General features: G+C 57.8%; 1 protein-coding gene across 7 annotated transcripts in view; it reads right to left on the bottom strand.

Annotated features, from left to right (window-relative positions):
• Positions 1-1,731: 1,731 nt before the first annotated feature.
• GLT1D1 (glycosyltransferase 1 domain containing 1) overlaps positions 1,732-17,574 on the bottom strand; it is a 92,760-nt gene continuing 76,917 nt past the window's right edge. For 4 of the 7 annotated variants that reach the window (XM_032309563.1, XM_032309556.1, XM_032309564.1 and 1 more), the window contains 2 exons: positions 10,054-10,152; positions 1,732-2,291 (listed from right to left, as the gene is read on the bottom strand). In XM_032309563.1, coding sequence (XP_032165454.1) covers positions 2,130-2,291; positions 10,054-10,152 — 261 coding nt within the window. In that variant the 3' untranslated portion in view covers positions 1,732-2,129. Of the gene's footprint in view, positions 2,292-10,053; positions 10,153-17,574 lie in introns of those variants that run through there. The other 3 variants (XM_032309558.1, XM_032309561.1, XM_032309559.1) reach the window with 3 other exon arrangements.

The raw sequence follows: 17,574 nt of genomic DNA, 5'->3' as shown, positions 1-17,574 counted from the left end.
AAGGCAGCATGGTACTGGTACAAAAACAGACCCCTAGTGTTTACCTGTGTACATGGCTGCTTGGATTAAAGCCTGTGTTTCCAAGTGTCCCTTGCAGCTGGGTGTGAGACACACTATGTGACTGGAGGTAGGAATTGTCCTGAAAGAAAGGAGGTAGATAAGACTGTTCCTGCCTTCCTTCCACTCTCCTACAGCTGGGAAATCAGGTGTGATGGCAGGGCTTGGGCAGCTACTCTGTGGCATGAGGTAGAGACGGCTGTGCACTGAGGGTGGGGGAACAGGATGATATAGATGCGTCCCTGCCCCCGGGAACACCACGAACTCCACAAGTGCTGTTCACCCCTGAACTTGGAGAGAAAAAAATGCCTTTCTCTCCTGCTTATGCCACTGTCACCTTGTGTTACCGGTCAGGTGCAACCAGGTGTAATCCTAACTGACACCCTTTTGCTCCCTGCACCTGAGCAGAGTCGATTCCTCTTAGTGTTTCATGGTCAGGGTGTTTAAATGCCACCACCTTTGGAAATCAGTTGAGAAGTAAAGTTGCATGTCTTGTGGGAATGAGGGGTCTCCTGAAAGTGATGGACAGGTGCTGGGGAGCGACCTGAACCACAGGCAGGGTCCCTGGTGGCTTGGAACCAGGTAGCTGGCGAGGGCAAGATAGTATCCCAGGACCATGGGACAGACACTGCAGAGCAGGAGGAGAAGCCCTGGGGAGCCCTGGCCAAGTCCTGGGCGTGGTCTTGCCTGTCCTTTGCGTGTTGGTGGGAACGATTTCTTGGCTCTGCACTTAGTTTCAGTTCTGCTGGCGTAAATCAGTCATGTTAGACATCAGGAGAATTTAATCCATCTTCCCATTTTGGATTCACTTTTCAATACAAAGCTATCGTGCAGCCTCTTCTCTGATGTCTGTTTCCTGTGGAATTCTGGTCCCCCTTCAGAGGGACCCTTTAAGGCAGTAGCTGTCCTAGCGTCGGTCTCGGCAGCATGTCGGGTCACTGGAAGGCTTCAGGCTGGGGGGCCTGCAGCCCTGAGATCTGACTGCCCGGCAGGAACGCGCCGCAGGCACCAGGACTTCGGGTAGGGAGGTGTCTCGTGTGTCGTCCCCACACGGCGCCGCTGACATTCCAAGAGGGTAGTGGGTCAGGAAGGGGAAGTAAGGGTGGGCGTGGAGAGACGCAAGGAGAAAGGAGCCAGGGCAGAAGAGCACACTCTGTTCACTGGGGAAGAGGAAGACGGCAACCCTCCCGACACCGTCGAGAGCTGGGTCCGTGACAGGCTGGCGGGTCCAGCCCCAGAGCACCGGCTGCCACCGAGCCCCCGCGCTCTGCTCCGTGGAGCTGAGCATCCGGGCGAAGCCGCCCGCCCGGCAGGCCTGGGCAGTCCACCCCCTCGGATGGTGGGGCGGGGCGGGGAGCGGAGCCGCCATGTAGCGGGGCCAAGGGGAAGCCACGCTTCTTTGCCGCAGAACACAGCGCCCTGGTGTGTGCATCACACGCGCCCCCCACATTCAGGGGTCACGGTGTCTCGGTTCTCTCCGGAGACCTACTCCCGGGTCATTCAGACCGGCGTCCATCCAGCGGACTGACACCGATACACAACGTGTGCGAACACGAGGCGCCCCCGTCGGGAGAGGCTCGAGCATCAGTACCCGGGCCCAGGGCTGGGACAGGACGGGGGTGGCGGGCGGTTTGTCGCGGACGCGGCTCCCATCAGGAATGCACGGTGGCTGTGTTCGGGGCGGAGGGCGACACGCTTTATTCTGTGCACACTCGGATTTTGGCTGCTGGCTTTGCACAGTGAGTTACAGGGCGTCAGAAGGCGGGAGTGGGGGAGGGGGGCGGGTCTGTGCGGTGGCGTTTGGCCCTGAGTCCCGTAGCGGCTGATGCCCTCTCCCCGCCTCCCCCTGCCCGGCCCTCTACTGCAGGGACCTGATGTGCTAGCCACGCCCGTGATGGTCTCTGGAAGCCCCGACAGGTTTTGGGTGAGGGTCTGTCTTGTAACTGGCACTGTTTCTTGATGGTTCCATTGAACTGGCTTGACGGGGACCGGACGGGAGCCGCGGCCCGGGACTCCGTCTCTGGTTCGCACCCAGGCCTGGGCATGGACGGTGCGGCCGCGGGCGGGCGCCCTCACTCGCCGACGCCCCGCTCCAGGGTCCGGACGAGGTGCTGGTAGGTGTCTCTCTCCGCCTGCCACGAGTGATACCGCCTCACATACTCCCTCCCGTTGGCCACAATTTCTTTTTCTAGCGCGGGATCACGAACCAGTCTCCTCGCCAGCTGAGCGAACTCCTGCAAAGGAGGGAGAAACGGGGTCAGTAATGGGCGGACGGGGGTTTGCAGGGGTGTCCGAACGGCCGTGCCGTGTTCGCTCCCAGCCTCTCCCTTGGCCGCCACCCGGCTCTGGGGATGTGGCCCCGAGGGGGCCGGAGAGCTCACGCAGACACGGGCTGAGCGAGAAACCACACAAACCCCGACGCGCGTGCAAGCACACACGCGTGTCAGGATGGCCGTCCACGGGGGTGCGCGGAGCCGTCAGCTCTACCTCCCCGTCTCTCTCCCCTGCGTTTCCCAAAGCTGCTGTTTCTTTCACAGGGACCCTTAAATCTGCTATTTCTCCCCTCAGCGTCCCCTGGGTCCGACTCCAGCCTCCGAGCCCCGCACCTCACGCTGCTGCCCCTGTGCTGCTTGCTCCCCACCGTGCTGGGGCTCCCCGTTCCTGGGCACGGAGCGTGTCTTCAGATGCTCTGCCTCGGCGAAAAGTGCCCGGCTTCAGAGTCCGAGCTGGCTCGGGTCCTTCCGCAAGACACAAGGGAGCTGTGGCTCCGGGCCAGCGAGTTAACGGAGCCTCACGGGGACCATCTCCTCAGGGTCGGGGGCCCTGACGGGTCAGCCCGGCCGCTCCTCAGACTCCCGCAGGAGAAAGAGGGAGACGGGACTCGACGGCCTCAACTTGCTGGCGTTCCCCCTTCTGTCGCGTAGCTTCACGCCGCGCCTCTGCTGACCGGCGCGATCTACAGACGTCACAGACGCCACCACCAGTGCCGGGGCGGTCCCGAGGCCCAGCTTCTGGGGTCACAGCCCTCCGTAACCAGAATGAGGGTTATTTTTATTGTTCTGGAGTACTGAGTCTATGTTGCACGACGTCAAGAGCAGAGTTCGTGAGCCCGGAGGTCTGCATGTGACCTCACTGTCTACCTTCAGACGGGTGACCTTGGGGACATTCCTTAACCTCCTGTGCCTCTGTCTCCTCGTCTGTAACTAAGCGACAGCAGCAGCACCTGCTCCACGGTGTGTTGACAGGGCGGACCATGTCGGTACAGAGGGCCTGGGCCTGGCCTGGCCCAGACTTTGCCTTCCCTGTCCCCAGGGCTCCTGGAAGCCCAGGCAAACGCCAGCAAGACAGCCGGGCCTGGCATTAGCATCCAGTGCTGTGCTGTGTGAAAGGAATGCCCACATACTCTCAGAATTACCGCGTCGAATGCTCTTCATAGCTAACAATATAAATAGCAATATTTATGATAGAGTGGAGTTCATATTTTTATGCGTTATGTTTCCACTCTTTAGTTCTTTTATAATAAAAGAATATACTTATTCCCACCTCCTAGCCGAACAACAGCATTCTTACAGAAGTCATTCGCCAGGCTTACACCTGGTCTGTTGCTGGACGACACCGGTCCGGTCTTGGATTTATCGGACGTGCAGACTGGCTGTTAGAATGTCTAGACAGAATGTGTGGCCGTTTTATAGCCGAGCCTGAATGACGGAGCTTCTACAGATAGGACGTGAGCAAGTGCACGGTTTCCTCTCTGCGCGGAAGACCGGACAGAAACACAGACTCACATAGAGCGAGAGCCCCTGGGGCCGGGGAGACGATGCAGCCCGGCTGGCGGGCAGGGAGCCCCGTGTGAGTGGCCGGAGGACATGAGCATGGGGACAAGCAGAGGGAAACCTGCCCCGTGAGTCAAGGACGGCTCTCGTCCAGGCTGAGCCGGCTCCTGTGTGCCTGCCGACGCAGCAGTGGCCTTGCAGACATATGAGGGGACAGTCAGCCGTGCGCCTGCTGGGGCAGACCGCGTGTCCTCTGTCCCCACGGGCGGCTGCAGTCTGCTTCCCCGGCTCATGAACCTGTGCTCGACCCACAGACCACGTCAGAGGTCACAGGTCTGACCTCCAAGCACAGGTCCGTGGCTTCTCGGCTCCACCGCTGCTCTGAGGCCTGGGCTGCCCGCGGAGAGTGAGAGCGCGGGGACACGGACACCCGCCAGGACCCGCCTGGCCCACGAGGCAGGAGGATCTCCAGCAGAGCCCCCGGGAAAGAAGCGCGCATGTCCGTTCACCTGGGATTCTGAACTTCTGGCTGTAGAACTTGCCAGAAAACTGGTCAGCCGATTGCCAAATACCTGGGGGCAGGGGGTGCTTGTCAAGGGCTCCTGCGGCACCTGAACTTGGAAATCACTCGGGAGAGTGAGTTGTAAGGCATCAGAGGGGATGTCCATGGAGCCGAGCGAGGGAACCCCACGCCTGGGAGCTCAGAGGCCCGTCTTCACGCTGTTCTCAGCACCCAGAACCGAGCGCCCACCCGTGCCGCAGCCACGTGGGCGCGGACTTCATGCCACATCCTCAGTGCTCTTCAAGAGAGGCCTAAATCCTGCATACCTCCATGCGTGCCGTGCACACGGAAACGCGCCTGTGGCCTACCCGGATTGACCCCAGGACCACAGATGTGCAGGCCTGGCTCGGGCTACACATCTCTGACATTAAAAAACATTATGAGTAGGCCACCGCTGCTGAGTCCCTGAGTTCCCAGCTCCCCTGGCAGATGGGGCCTGCCTTGCCCCATGCCCAGGCCCTAACCCACACTCAGTTACCTGTCCCCTAAGTCACTGCTGCTGAAATCTTACCCCTGAATCACTGGGACCAGCCTTCCCTCGCGGAGGCACCGCCAAGGCCCAGGGAACGAGAAGCAGGTCCGTCGGGCAGACCTGATGTTCACACTCCTGTTGGGATCCTTGTTGTCACACCGTCTCCCCCACGCCACGGGGCAGGGGGCTCTCGTGGGACGCGCACAGCCCTGCGGACCGCACCCCGGACATGGTTCAGAGAAGCGGCCCACCCCGGCCCCCTTCTGGGAGCCCCATGGGCTTCTTCCCAGAGACGCTAAAATCGACTGTGCAGAAACGGAGCTTCGGGCGAGGATGCTGAGTTCAACAACCCTAAAGCTCAGGCGTTTTGCAAACAGCACCCGACTCGCGCCCAACCAGTCCCCCCGCAGACCAGGCCTCTGAGCCCGGGGAGGCCCAGGAGCAGCACCCTGGACGCCTGGGCGCGCGTCCCAACCCCTGCCCGGGGCTGCTGGGGACAGGGCAGTCCACGCCTCTGACCCATGTGATGGGAACGTTAACCCTCTTGTGCTCCTGAGTCACGGACAGAGCCGCTCTGGTGAGGCGCGAGCCTGTTCCCGCGCTCCGCTCTGTTGAGCACATCGGGCGTCCGGCCCGGAGCCACCAGTGGGGTCGGGAGGGGCCTCAAATCCACAGCGGCAGCCGGCAGCCGTCGCGTGCTTCCCTTTCGGAACCCAGGACTGGGGGCCGCGATGATGGGGCTCCGGCCCGCTCTTACTACCGTATGCCCCACGGGGGCTCCGGCCGTGCCCCTACGCAACACACTGCAGTTTGCAAGTCAGAACGTACCAACAGTCACGTGAGGCAGGACAAACAAAGCCACGAGTAACTTCACATCAGCTCAGAGAGGACTTTGCTGCCAAGTGAGTTTTGACATCAAATTCCCAAAAAATCAAATTGCTTTTCAGGTACTTTTTGGATTTTGGAAATGCAGAAAGGGCCTGGGACTCTGGGCTGTCCCCAGGACGCCTCAGACAGAGGAACAGGAGCAGAGAGGGGTTCGGGGCCCGTGCCCAGGGGCCCACGGTAAGCGGTCAGCATCCAGGACGGGACTGCACTCAGACCGCTCGGCCCTGGACCTGCGTCCCCCTCCTCCCGCCTCGGCAAGCGAAGACCAGGACGAGAGGGAACGCCATGAGGGGAGCGCTGGCCCGGGGGAGGTTCCAGGGGGCAACAGTGACCACAGCCGGGTCAGAGAGAACGAGCAGGGCCCTCAAGACAAGTGGCGGTAAATCTGCCATGAAGTCATCCTGGCTGTGCCTCGGGGACCCGGGATGGATGTGAGGCTCCCTGGCAGGTTGTCCAGGGGAGCGGGCTGTGGGAGGCAGACCTGGGGGTGAAGGCCACCTCCAGCCCCTGAAAAAGCTCCTGATTCTTTGTCCTGCTGAGGCTGCGCTTGGCCACCTCGGCCCACAGACCCTTGGGGGAGCAGGGGACGATCACTGATGGGCTGGTGGCCGCCGTCCTGGTCCACACGAATGTCCACACACTGCCCTGTTCGTAGCCAGCACAGTCTCCCTCCCTCGGACCTCAGCCACCAGCCGTGCCTTCACGTGGCCATAGCTCACGGCCACGGCTCTCTTGGACCCGGCTCCGGGAATGGCCCCGACAAGCAGGAGCCCCCGAATGGCGAGCAACCCAGCTGTCGGGGTCCACACGTCGTCCCTGCTCCAAGGAGCACCTTCTGCACGCGGTGCGCAGTGCCCCCGGGGCAAGAGCACACGGTCTCTGCACCCGTGGGAACAGGAGCGGGGAGGGGTTCACCACCCGCAGACTCGGCTGAGCGCAGCAGCCGCGGACACTGGGCCGCTCGCCACAGACCGTGAAGCCAAGCGGCTGCGGAGTGGCGAGTCCAGGCGGGGACGGGGACGCGTCCCCCGTGCGTGTGTCCTGCAAAAATAGGAGGTTGTCTCCAAGTGGCTAATGATGAAAGTTTCTTTTTAATTTTTATGTTGTCGATTTTTCTGTAAAAACCATGTGGACAGTAAAAAGTCAGAGCCCGCCACCAGCAGACGGAGACCATGGGGCCGTGTCAGCTCTGTGCCCGCCGCGCTCCTGCGAGCCGGCCCCACGGTTCTTGTTTCCGCCGTTTCCCTGTGCCCCCGCGCGCCGCACCCCTCCAGCTCCCCTGCGGCTTGCCAACACCCCAGCTCCCGTGCACGGGGCTCTGCCGCCGCCAGGACCCTTCCCTGTGGGGCACCTTGTCCTTCGAGGCCAGCCTGACCCTCGCAGAGCAGAACCTGAGAGTGTCCCGGGGTCGATCCTACCGCGTCCGACCGGGGGTGCTGCCCACGGTGCTGAGGGCGGGGAGAGGCTGTGCTGCCTTATCTCAGGACCACGCTGCCTGGACCACAAACCCCCGCGACCTGGACCCTTCCCTCCCAGCTTCTGCCTCCAGGACCTCACTCAGCGCCCACCACGTGGCAGGGCCTCAGGGAAAGTTCTCTAACTCACCTGCCGTGTGGCGGGATCTGACTCCCTGCCTCGTTGCGCAGCGACGGACAGAACCCATCACTCTTGTCCTGTCACTTGAAGCCCAGACTCTTCTTTCTGGCTGGTGAGTCCCTCCACTCCCGAGACACCTGAGACCCCTAACCTTCTCTTGTGTCTGGAGGGCAAGGCCTGGTCCCGAGCTAGGAATGTGCCTCCTTGGACATGACCTCGCTGGGAATGTCGCCGCTGCGGTGACGGTCCTGTCCCTCACTTGCTCACGAGGGAACAGCCCGCATCTAGAGCAGACGTCTAACGGCTAGCCGCCCAGCAGGTCTCCCCTGGATGGTTGGCTAGGCCCACGGTGTTTAAGCCAAGAGCCAACGGAATTGTCGACACTCACAAGTGGGTAAAATCCAGTTATAATTTGGGAGTTCCAGCTTGTCTTCAGACATGGCAAGGGCGTGACTCGGGCCTGTGGGCCCAGGGTGACTGGCGGTGGGCACTCTCGGGGCCCCTCGCTCGCCCGGGGCGTGTGGTCTGCCCTGCGGCCCGATGTGAGAGCACGAGCCTCCTGGCCTTGCGGGAGCCTGGTTCAAACCTGCTGCTTCTCTCCGCCCCCCACCCCCACCCCTCACAGCCACACTTACTGCGCACACACTTCTTCCCTCCAAACCTCACTCCTGCTGGTGGGGCTCACCGAGGCCCTGATGGGATTGACCCGCATCTTCCGCGTCCCAACGCCAGACGCGGAAGCCGCTGGGGCCCCTGGGGAGACGGCGCCCGCACACGCAGCTGCTGGGCCGTGCGCCTGACCCTGACGGCCAGAAGGCGTGGGTGCTCAGGACGCCGCACGTGGGCGCCAGTCTGTCCCCTGACCGCGGCCACGGTGCAGAGGCTGTCACGGGGTGTGGAGACCGGACCGCGGAGTGCCACAGGCACGGGGAGGGGAGACGGGGAGCGAGGGCTCAGGCGGGGACCGCCACAGAACCCAGGCTGTGCTCTCGGAGGAGAGATCAGGTTTCCCTCGCGGCTGCTGGTTTAATTCCATACAGACGTTCACAAAATAAACGAGCACGAGGGCTGCCCTTGACCACCACTGATGTCATTCAAGCAAAGCCCGTGCGCGGTTTGTTTGCTGTTTCAAAGGGTGGGTGAGGGGGTCTGATATGTGTGAGCGATCGGTGACCCCCCCGCCTGGTCGTCTCTATCACGTCCATCAGGGACAAAGCGCGCCCACCGACCGAGTCCAGACGCAGCCGCTGTCCCCCCTTACCAGGTTAAATGCCACTTCTGATCCGTATTTGGATGTGGATTGGAAATAACCCTTTCACACTCCGCAGCGGCCGGCGGTGCGTGCCGCTGAGCCCGGGGCTGCGCGGACTCCCCCACGGTCGGCGGCTTATTTAAAATGCGTCTTGTTTTGGAAGCAGGCTCCCGCCCTGCGCTTGGTCGGGTCTGGTGGCCGCCGTAAAGAAGACAAAACAAAGCCGTGGTGACGGTCCTGTCTAGCAGGCTTTTCAAAGTGTGTTAACACAGCCCGCGGCCTCCCCCGACGTGAGACCTGAAGTGTCCTTTCGTTTTTTAAAATCCTTGTGACACCAATGTTGACGTCGTAGAATCAAAACAAGTCCTTGACTTTGTGTGCCGTGGCGCCGTGTCTCTGAGCCGGGGGACATGACCCTGCTGGGGGGAGGGGACGCTCGCGGGCGAGTGTCAGAGGGAGGCCCTGCCGGAAGCACCGTGCTGTCCTCGTGCGCGGACGCCCACCGAAGTTAGAGCTCCGAAACGAGCCGACGGGGGCTCGGGGAGAGGACAGTAAAATGACCTTGCGGGGGGGCGGAGGAGGCACAACTGCCTGACCCACAAGCTTGGCGGGTGTTGACGGCCAGAGTTCCAGAATGGGGTAGAAAGCAGCGAGCCGGGGTCTGCCGTCAGCTCTCCCTGTCCCGCCGCCGCTCGGGCCGCAGGCGCTGCCACCGAAAGGGAAGGCATTAGCGGCCGGGATGCCTTCGGCCGGACAGTCACCCGGGAGCCCCGGGCTCCTTGGCTGCTGCATCGGCCTCCCCCGGCCCGGGGCTGGGGGGCAGCACCCCAGGCCGCAGGGAAGAGGGGAGCATGGCTGTGGCAAGGGAGAGGGAAAGCTGTCTCGGATTAAGCATCTGCCAGAGGAAATCTGAAAATTGAATTTTCTGATATTTGCGTTGACTCTAATTTTTAAGTGTAAATCCCCACGCTCCTGAATATAACATGTGCTCTCGGGAAGACGCCGGCAGGCAGAACCCAAGTTTTAAAGACTCAAAGGACAAAACTCAGGCCTAAGGCATTACCTCCTGCCGCGGACACCGGGTGTGATGGAGGCCGTGCCTCTCCCATGGGGACAGCCGGCCGGAGGTCTGACACACTCAGACCCGTGTGTCCCTCCGCCTGCGCCCGGCACCGCCCCAGGGGGCAGCAGGGATCACGAGCTCTGCTTGTCCCAGAGAAAACAGTTTGGAGACCCAGGCCAGGCCACACGTCCTGGGCCCAACTGCGGGCAGACACCCACGGGCGCACTCCAGACCCCTTCACACACTTCCTGGAGGTCCCCCCGACCCCGTCATGCCCCGGCCGTGTCCGCTCCCGGCTGCACTGTCCCAGGGCACGGGCCGAACGATGCGAACCCCGGACCGTCCGCGGGAAATGCCGACGAAAACCGTCCCGGACAAACGCTTCCTCACCTGAGGGTCTGAAAACAGCAGGCCTGTGACCTCATGCTTCACCACCGCCGCGTTCCCGGGGATGTTCCGGGCCAGCACCGGCACTTCCAGGTCCATGGCCTGCGGACGGGAGAGAGAAGACCGGTGGGCAGCCGTGACTACGACCGTCCCCGGCGGACGAGCCCGTGTGGGGGGAGTAGCGTCTGTGCCCGCCAGGCCTCCGGCACCTCACCCGATCGAAACGCTCCACTGGCATAGTACGTCCTGCACTGTGAGAACTTACTGTTGCAGGTTCTGGAAAGCTCTATTCTGCAAGACTTTGGCATAATTACCGCAGTGTCACGAAGAACCCCCCCCTCACCCGCCGCCCCCCGTGTTCGCTTGACACTTGTGCAGTGACAGTCTGGAGCGCACAACCGTAATTACCCTAATTACTCTCCCAGTGAGTCATGCGCCCCCAGCGCAAGCCGCGGGAACGGTGCCGGCGGCCTGGCACGTCTCTCTGGCACGCAGACCAGAGTAAGAAGGAACGCGATTCGTCATCCCGACTGTGCACTGAGCAGGCTTTCCACCCCCAAGGTCTGGGATCGGCTCGCGGCGTCCGCGGCCCCGCACAGACGAGCATCGAGGCCTTGGAAGGTGCCCGAGAGCTCAGCGGGCAGAGTCGGCCTCATCGGCCCGGCCGGGCAGCGTCTCCGGTTCTCCTATGGTTCTGGGGAGCCCCCGACACTGAGCCTCCTGGGGCTGCTTAGACCTGGGCCCACTCAGCCCCGCTCACTCAGGAGCCCTCCAGCGCGTGAGAGGGACGTCCCTTTGCAACCTGGCATCCACGGCAGGATGGGTTTGGCGTCAAGAGCAAACCGATAATGTGGCTTTTACTCCACAAAAGTATGTTTTAGACGCTCTGACTGTTGTGGCATCTCTCTTCATGTCATAAACATTTGGTCACAAAGGGGTGAGGTTTGATCTTCAGAAACGTAAAGTTACCCGAGTGCAGCTGGTCTCCAAGCCAGGTTTCTGCCATCCTTTTGTAGTGTCCCGTCTAGGGTCTTCGATGGTCACGACACTCGGGAAGGAGGCGCCGCGCGGCACAGGAGAGCAGTAACGGGAACGGCCGCGCCCCAGCACCACCGTCCCAAGGGCTTCCGACTCCTGGGTGGGCCCGGGGTTCTGACATGCTGCAGGCCCGTCTGGCGGCCTGGGAGACAGCACAGGGCCCGGGATCGAGAGGCCTTGGTCTCAGTGAAGCTCTTGCTCTCACTGTCTTTGCTCTGGGCCACACAGTGCACGTCCCCCTCAGACCGCAGTGCTGTCCCCCGGAGTGAGGAGGAGCCCTGACCCCCGCCCAGCGCGCCCCCCCCGCCCCACGATCCTGCCCGTCGCGGCCCCCCCCCGCCCCACGACCCGGCGTTCCTGAAAGTTCCTCCCGCCACTCTGCAGTGCAGCCCAGGAACCGCTGAGGTAGCAAGCCTGCGGACGAGGCTCTGGATTTCTCCCTGGTTCTCGGCTGAATGAGGGACTAAACGGTCCTCTACAGCACGTGAGAGAGTCCGCGGTCATTGTGCACAGATACCGCTGTGTGGTTTTGGCGTAGGCCGACCCGCACATCCGCGACATCAGCGGCGAGGTCGTATCTGATCGCGGGGAGTGACGCGGAGTCCCACGGCTTGTCTCCGCACCCGTCATAGTGCGGGCCGCCGGCTCATTCAACTAGCACAACACTCTGTGGTCTCGTTTCTAGACGTTTGTCAAGTCACTGCCTCCTCCTCACATGGGCGCGACCTTTGAGACCATCCTGTCACCCAGCACCTCCCGTGAGGTCAGAGCTCAGAGAGAGGGTGACTGACTCGTCGCGCGGCTCCTGCTCCAGACGGCCCTGCGGCATTTTCACACTCAAAGGGTACGTTTATCCCGACTGGAGTCAGCGTCAGGACCTGCGAAGCATCCGTGGCCGACACGGGATCGGGAGGGGCCGTGCACGATGGGGCGGAGAGGTGACAGATGCAGACTGGCGGAACCGGCGACCAAAGCCCCACAGGCCGAGCCGCCCCTGGGAGAGAATGGAGTCGAAATCCCCGTCTCGGGCAAAGAAGAATCTCGTCATCGGCCCTCGTGTCGCGTACGCTCACTGGTGTATCCGCTCGACCAGCGCTCGCCGAGCGCCCATCCTACGTGGAAGGCTGCGCCCCACTAGAACTGTCCCTTCGTTGTCACTCACTGGACCGAAGTTTGTTCTCAGCCTGCAAACGGCAGGACACAGGGGCTGGGCTGACGGGAGCAGGTGGCAGACGGGGACAGTGAGTTGGTACTGCCCCGCGGGGGAGCCTCGCTTGAAGCAAAAGGCCATGAGAAGGAAACAGCAAATCCGGCCAGAGGAGGAGGACAGTGTCACACAAACGCAGTCACTGTCATGGACAGCAAGAGCAACGCAGCTGATAAACCCAGTGGCTCTTCTCTGGAAGAAAAAACATCAGTGAAGTAACGAAGCCGCCAGCGGCTCTCCAACCAAGCAAGGAGCAAGCCAGAGCAGGCAGCGGCAGGGGGCGCGGGCCACTGGGACACGAGGGATTCCGGAATCCCAGGCGGGTGCCTCCCGCAGTCCCGCGTGAACCGCACGGCCGGCGGCAGCGGGCAGTGACGGGGAAGACCGCTTCTCCCCTAACCGACCGCGGCGGCGGCCGAAGAGCTGAAGCCGCAATTTCGGGAGTAAACAGAAAACTTATCGCGGAAACGACGGGCACCGAAAGGACCGTCTCAGACGGGGTCGCAAGCGAATTCTGCCAAGTCCTCGAACCGCTGCGTCCCCGGGCTGCAGGAGCGCTTCCAGGTCACCGAAGAAGAAAGAAACGTCCCAAGTAAGTGTCAGGAGAGGAGGCCCCCAGCCACATCAAAGCACAGGACAGACGGCCGGGAAGAGAAGCCGCAGGCCGACCTCACGTCCCAACCTCCGTGAAAACCCTGAAGACAGTAGCAAACAGAATGCAGCAGCGCACGAAGAAATCGCGGAAACGGACCACGGCAGTTCCCACACCCAGTCGAATGCACTAGAACACACTCAGAAGACCGAAGTCGTCCGGCTGGGCCACAACAGCAAGACTTAGCCGTGTTCACCGCCTACAAGAGAAACACGCTGGATTCAAAGACACCAAAGTTGGAAAGTCAAAGGATGAGAAAATGTACCTGTGAACAGAAACCACAGAGCTTTCCTGGTGGCGTTAACGTGACCAAATGGCCTGGGGGACAAGACCTGTTCCTGGAGACAGAGGGGCATCTTAACGAGAAAAGGTTCCACACATCAGGAACACCTAAAAGTTATAATGTGTGCACATGCCTGAGGACAGAGCCCCGTACACCTGAACCAACAACTGACAGAACTGAGAGGAGAAATAGGCAATTTAATCATCATAATTAGATATCCTGAACCCCCCACCCCATAACTGATAGAGCGACAGGACAGACACCTGTCAGCCGGAAGCCCGGAACAGCACTAACCCACTTAACCTGACATTTCCCGGACACCCCCAACGGCTGCAGAAGACACATTCCTCCCCAGTACGTGTGGTTCCCTCTCCAGGACGTGTTATGCGCTGAACGCAAAGAAATACGAGCACATTCAGGAAGACCGAAATCACGCAAAGTATGTTTTCTGACCACATATTTGGAAACTGGGGTATGGCTGTGGGACAAGGGGATATAAATGTGAACAGAGGAAGGGGAAGCCTCCGGGTGCAGGACTTAAACTGGAGGTATCCTGTGAGTGTGTGTGTGTGTGTGTGTGTGTGTGTGTGTGTGTGAGAGAGAGAGAGAGAGAGAGAGAGAGGCGGTGGGGGAGACAGGGCACAGGGGTGAGCGTAGGTGGGGGTATGTGACTACTCGTTGTCTGTCAGTTCTCTGGGTTTTAAACATTTGAAAATCAAAATGATAATAATTTTCTCAAGGTACATGCTCTGAAGCTCTTCTGCCTGGGTCTGAATGCTCGTTCTTTTACGCACAGCTGACCCTCGAAGCAGGGATTCGAGTTCTGAGTCCACTTAAACATGGATTTTTTAAAATTGTCTTACATTAGTCACCATACAGTACATTAGTAGTTTTTGATGTTCTGTCCAACATTCACTGTTTATGTACGACACCCAGTGCTCCATATAACACGTGCGCTCCGTGATACCCACCACCAGGCTCACCCATCACCCCCGACCCCGGTAAAACCCTCAGTTTCTCGGAGTCCACAGTCTCTCGTGGTTCGTCCGATTTCCCCCAACTCCCTTCTCCTCTCCATCTCCCAGTGTCCTCCGTGGTATTCCTTCTGCTCCACAAATAAGTGAAGTCATATGATAACTGACTTTCTCTGCTTGACTGACTTCACTCAGCAGAATCTCCCCCAGTCCCGTCCATGTTGCTACAAAAGTTGGGTATTCGTCCTTTCGGATGGAGGCATCATACTCCATCGTGTATAAGGACCACATCTTCCTTATCCATCCATCTGGTTGAAGGGCATCTTGGTTCTTTCCGTAGTTTGGCGACTGTGGCCATTGCTGCTATGAACATTGGGGTACAGATGGCCCTTCTTTTCACTGCACCTGTATCTTTGGGGTAAATACCCAGTAGTGCAATTGCAGGGTCATAGGGTAGCTCTATTTGTAATTTTTTGAGGAACTTCCGCACTGTTTTCCAGAGTGGCTGCACCAACTTGCATCCCCACCAACCGTGTAAGAGGGTTCCCCTTTCTCCACATCTTCTCCAACACACGTTGTTTCCTGTCTTGCTAATTTTGGCCATTCTAACTGGTGTAAGGTGGTATCTCAGTGTGGTTTTGATTTGGATTTCCCTGATGGCTAATGATGATGAACATTTTTTCATGTGTCTATAAGCCATTTGTATGTCTTCTTTGGAGAAGTGTCTGTTCATGTCTTCTGACCAGTTTTTGACATGATTATCTGTTTTTTGGGTGTTGAGTTTGTGGAGTTCTTTATAGATCTTGGAGATCAGCCCTTTGTCTGTAGTGTCATTTGTGAATATCTTCTCCCATTCTGTGGGCTGCCTCTTTGTTTTGTTAAGTGTTTCCTTTGCTGTGCAGAAGCTTTTGATCTTGATGAAGTCCCAAAAGCTCATCTTCACTTTTGTTTCTCTTGCCTTGGGAGACTTATCTGGAAAGAAATTGCTGTGGCCAATGTCGAAGAGGTTACTGCCTGTGTTCTCCTCTAGGATTCTGATGGATTCCTGCCTCACGTTGAGGTCTTTCATCCATTTTGAATTTAACTTTCACAGAGTGTTTTTTTTTTTTTTTAAATAAATACGCTATAAGACTGTAAATGTATTTTTCTTTAAGATTTTCTTAATAACATTTTTCTTTCTCTGGCCTCCTTATGGTAAGAATATAGTATATAATACATACAACATACAAAATATGTGTTCCCTGACCGTTTATGTTACTGGTAAGGTTTCCGGGCAGTAGGAGGCTATTAGTAGTTATGTTTTCGGGCAGTTGGAAGCTGCAAGGGATCTTCAACTGCGTGGGATTCAGGGCCTCTCACCCCCACGGTGGGCAAGGGTCTGCTGGACGAGCTGTCCGATCTTGAGCCAGTGTCACAATCTCTCGCATGTTTGCCCATTTTCTCTGATGTAAAATAGGATGAGAATAAAATCTTCATTAAGGGTTGTGGGGAGGATTAACCGATGGTACTGAAGAACTTAGACTCATTTCTGGGCACAGTCACCACACCAAACAAGATCGAGGTTGCTGATGATTTCTCTGCCTGAATCAGTAAGATTCACGGAGTTGAACTCCACTGCCTGGAGCTCTAGGTTGCATTTCAAACCTCAAAATCCCACATAAAAAACAGGTGCCCTTAGAAACTAGGAAGCTGGAAAGAAAGTAAATTTAAATTATATTAAAATTTGGAATAAAATTTTAATATAATTTCAAAAATAAAAATGCAGCATACACAAGCATAAAAATAAATTTGAACACTTTTCTTGGACCATACAAATTAACTCAAAATGAATCATCAGTCCAATGTAAGAGCTAAATCCATAAAACCCCCAAAGAAAATACAGGAGTAAATATTTGAGAGCTTGGTCAGGCAAGCTTTCTTAGATATGACACCGAAAACACAAGCAACAGCAACAACGATGAAAATAGATACACTGACCTTAATAAAACATCTTAGACTTTGGAACTTCAATGAAAACCATTAAGAAAATGAAAAGATGGAACTCACAGAGTGGGTTTTAAAGCATGGGTTTGTAAAGCATCTACCTGGTCAGGGACTTATACCTACAATATATAAAGAGCTCTTACAACTTAATAATGAGAGAGACAACCCAATTTTAAAAATGGACAATCTGAGAAGATATTTCTTCAAGGAAGATATAAATAGGGCAAGAAACACCCGAAGAGATGCTCCACACCATCTTTAGAGAACTGTAAGTGAATTCCGCAGTGCGCTATGACGTCGCACACCCCAGGACGGCTGGCACCCGGAAGACAGTAGCGGCTGAGGGGGGTGTGGGGAAACTCGAGCCTCCCCGCGCCCTGCTGGTGGGCAGTGAGCCGCTGTGCTCACTTTGGAAGGTGGTGTGGTTCCTCCTCCAACGGTTAAACACAGAGCTCCCAGGGACCCAGCAAGTCTGCTCCTGGAGGCGGACCCAAGAGAAATGGAACCTTGTGGACAAACACGTGCCCACAGCTGTTCCCAGCAGCACTACTCAGGAAGTGGACCCAGCCCAGCTGTGCACGAACCGGCGCGAGATCCGTAAGTGCAGCGCGTCCGCGCCACGGCATGTCTCAGATACAAAGGAATGAGGTCCAGACGCGTCCTGCAGCACGAGAACATTAAGTTGGTGACAGAAGCAGGTCCCAGAGCCCCCATGTCCTCAGCTTCCCTGTATATGGAATGTCTGGAGGACACAGACCTGGACCGACACAGACTGTTGGTTGTCATCTCAGGGTGGACTTGGCCTGGGGGGAGGGGTGGGCGTTGGGGAGAAACAGCGAGTGCCTGAGGATGTGTCCAGGAGTTCTTTCTGGGTTGATGAAAATTTCCTGAAATTGATAATGCTGATGGCTCCCAGGCTGGGGATATGCTAGAAACTCCTGAATCGCACACTTTGAATGAAACTAGTGCTTCGAGTGAGTGAACGGATGTATGCTCATTTTGAGTTACATCTCAGTAAAACTGTATTTTGGAAGCATTTTAAAAAGACAGTGCGGAAGACCTCTGAACTTCTTCGGAGTGTGTCCTAGTCAGGGACAAAAGCCGAAATAACGATCTATAAAAGGCAGGCCCCCAGACATGGTTTTCCAGTAAATCTCGTTGCCCAGTGAGTGGATACTTCATTGCTAACTGCTCACTGCTACGGTGCTAAATCATTACGTTGACATGTAAGTGTGGTGATGTCATAGAACATAAAGTAATGAGTTTTTCTTTATCTCCAAAATGTCTCTGTTTTCTGTCTGGTGATAAATTCTGTGGCTTTTTCCTTCTTTAGTGCTGTGTCTTGACTGTCCGGGGATAGCTCTTGTTAGCGATCGCCCTTGTCGGG

This window comes from Mustela erminea, chromosome 13 (genome assembly GCF_009829155.1).
Source record: "Mustela erminea isolate mMusErm1 chromosome 13, mMusErm1.Pri, whole genome shotgun sequence".
Classification (NCBI taxonomy): domain Eukaryota; kingdom Metazoa; phylum Chordata; class Mammalia; order Carnivora; family Mustelidae; genus Mustela; species Mustela erminea.
Note: the sequence above shows the minus strand (reverse complement) of the source record. Positions and strands in the feature narration are given on the sequence as shown.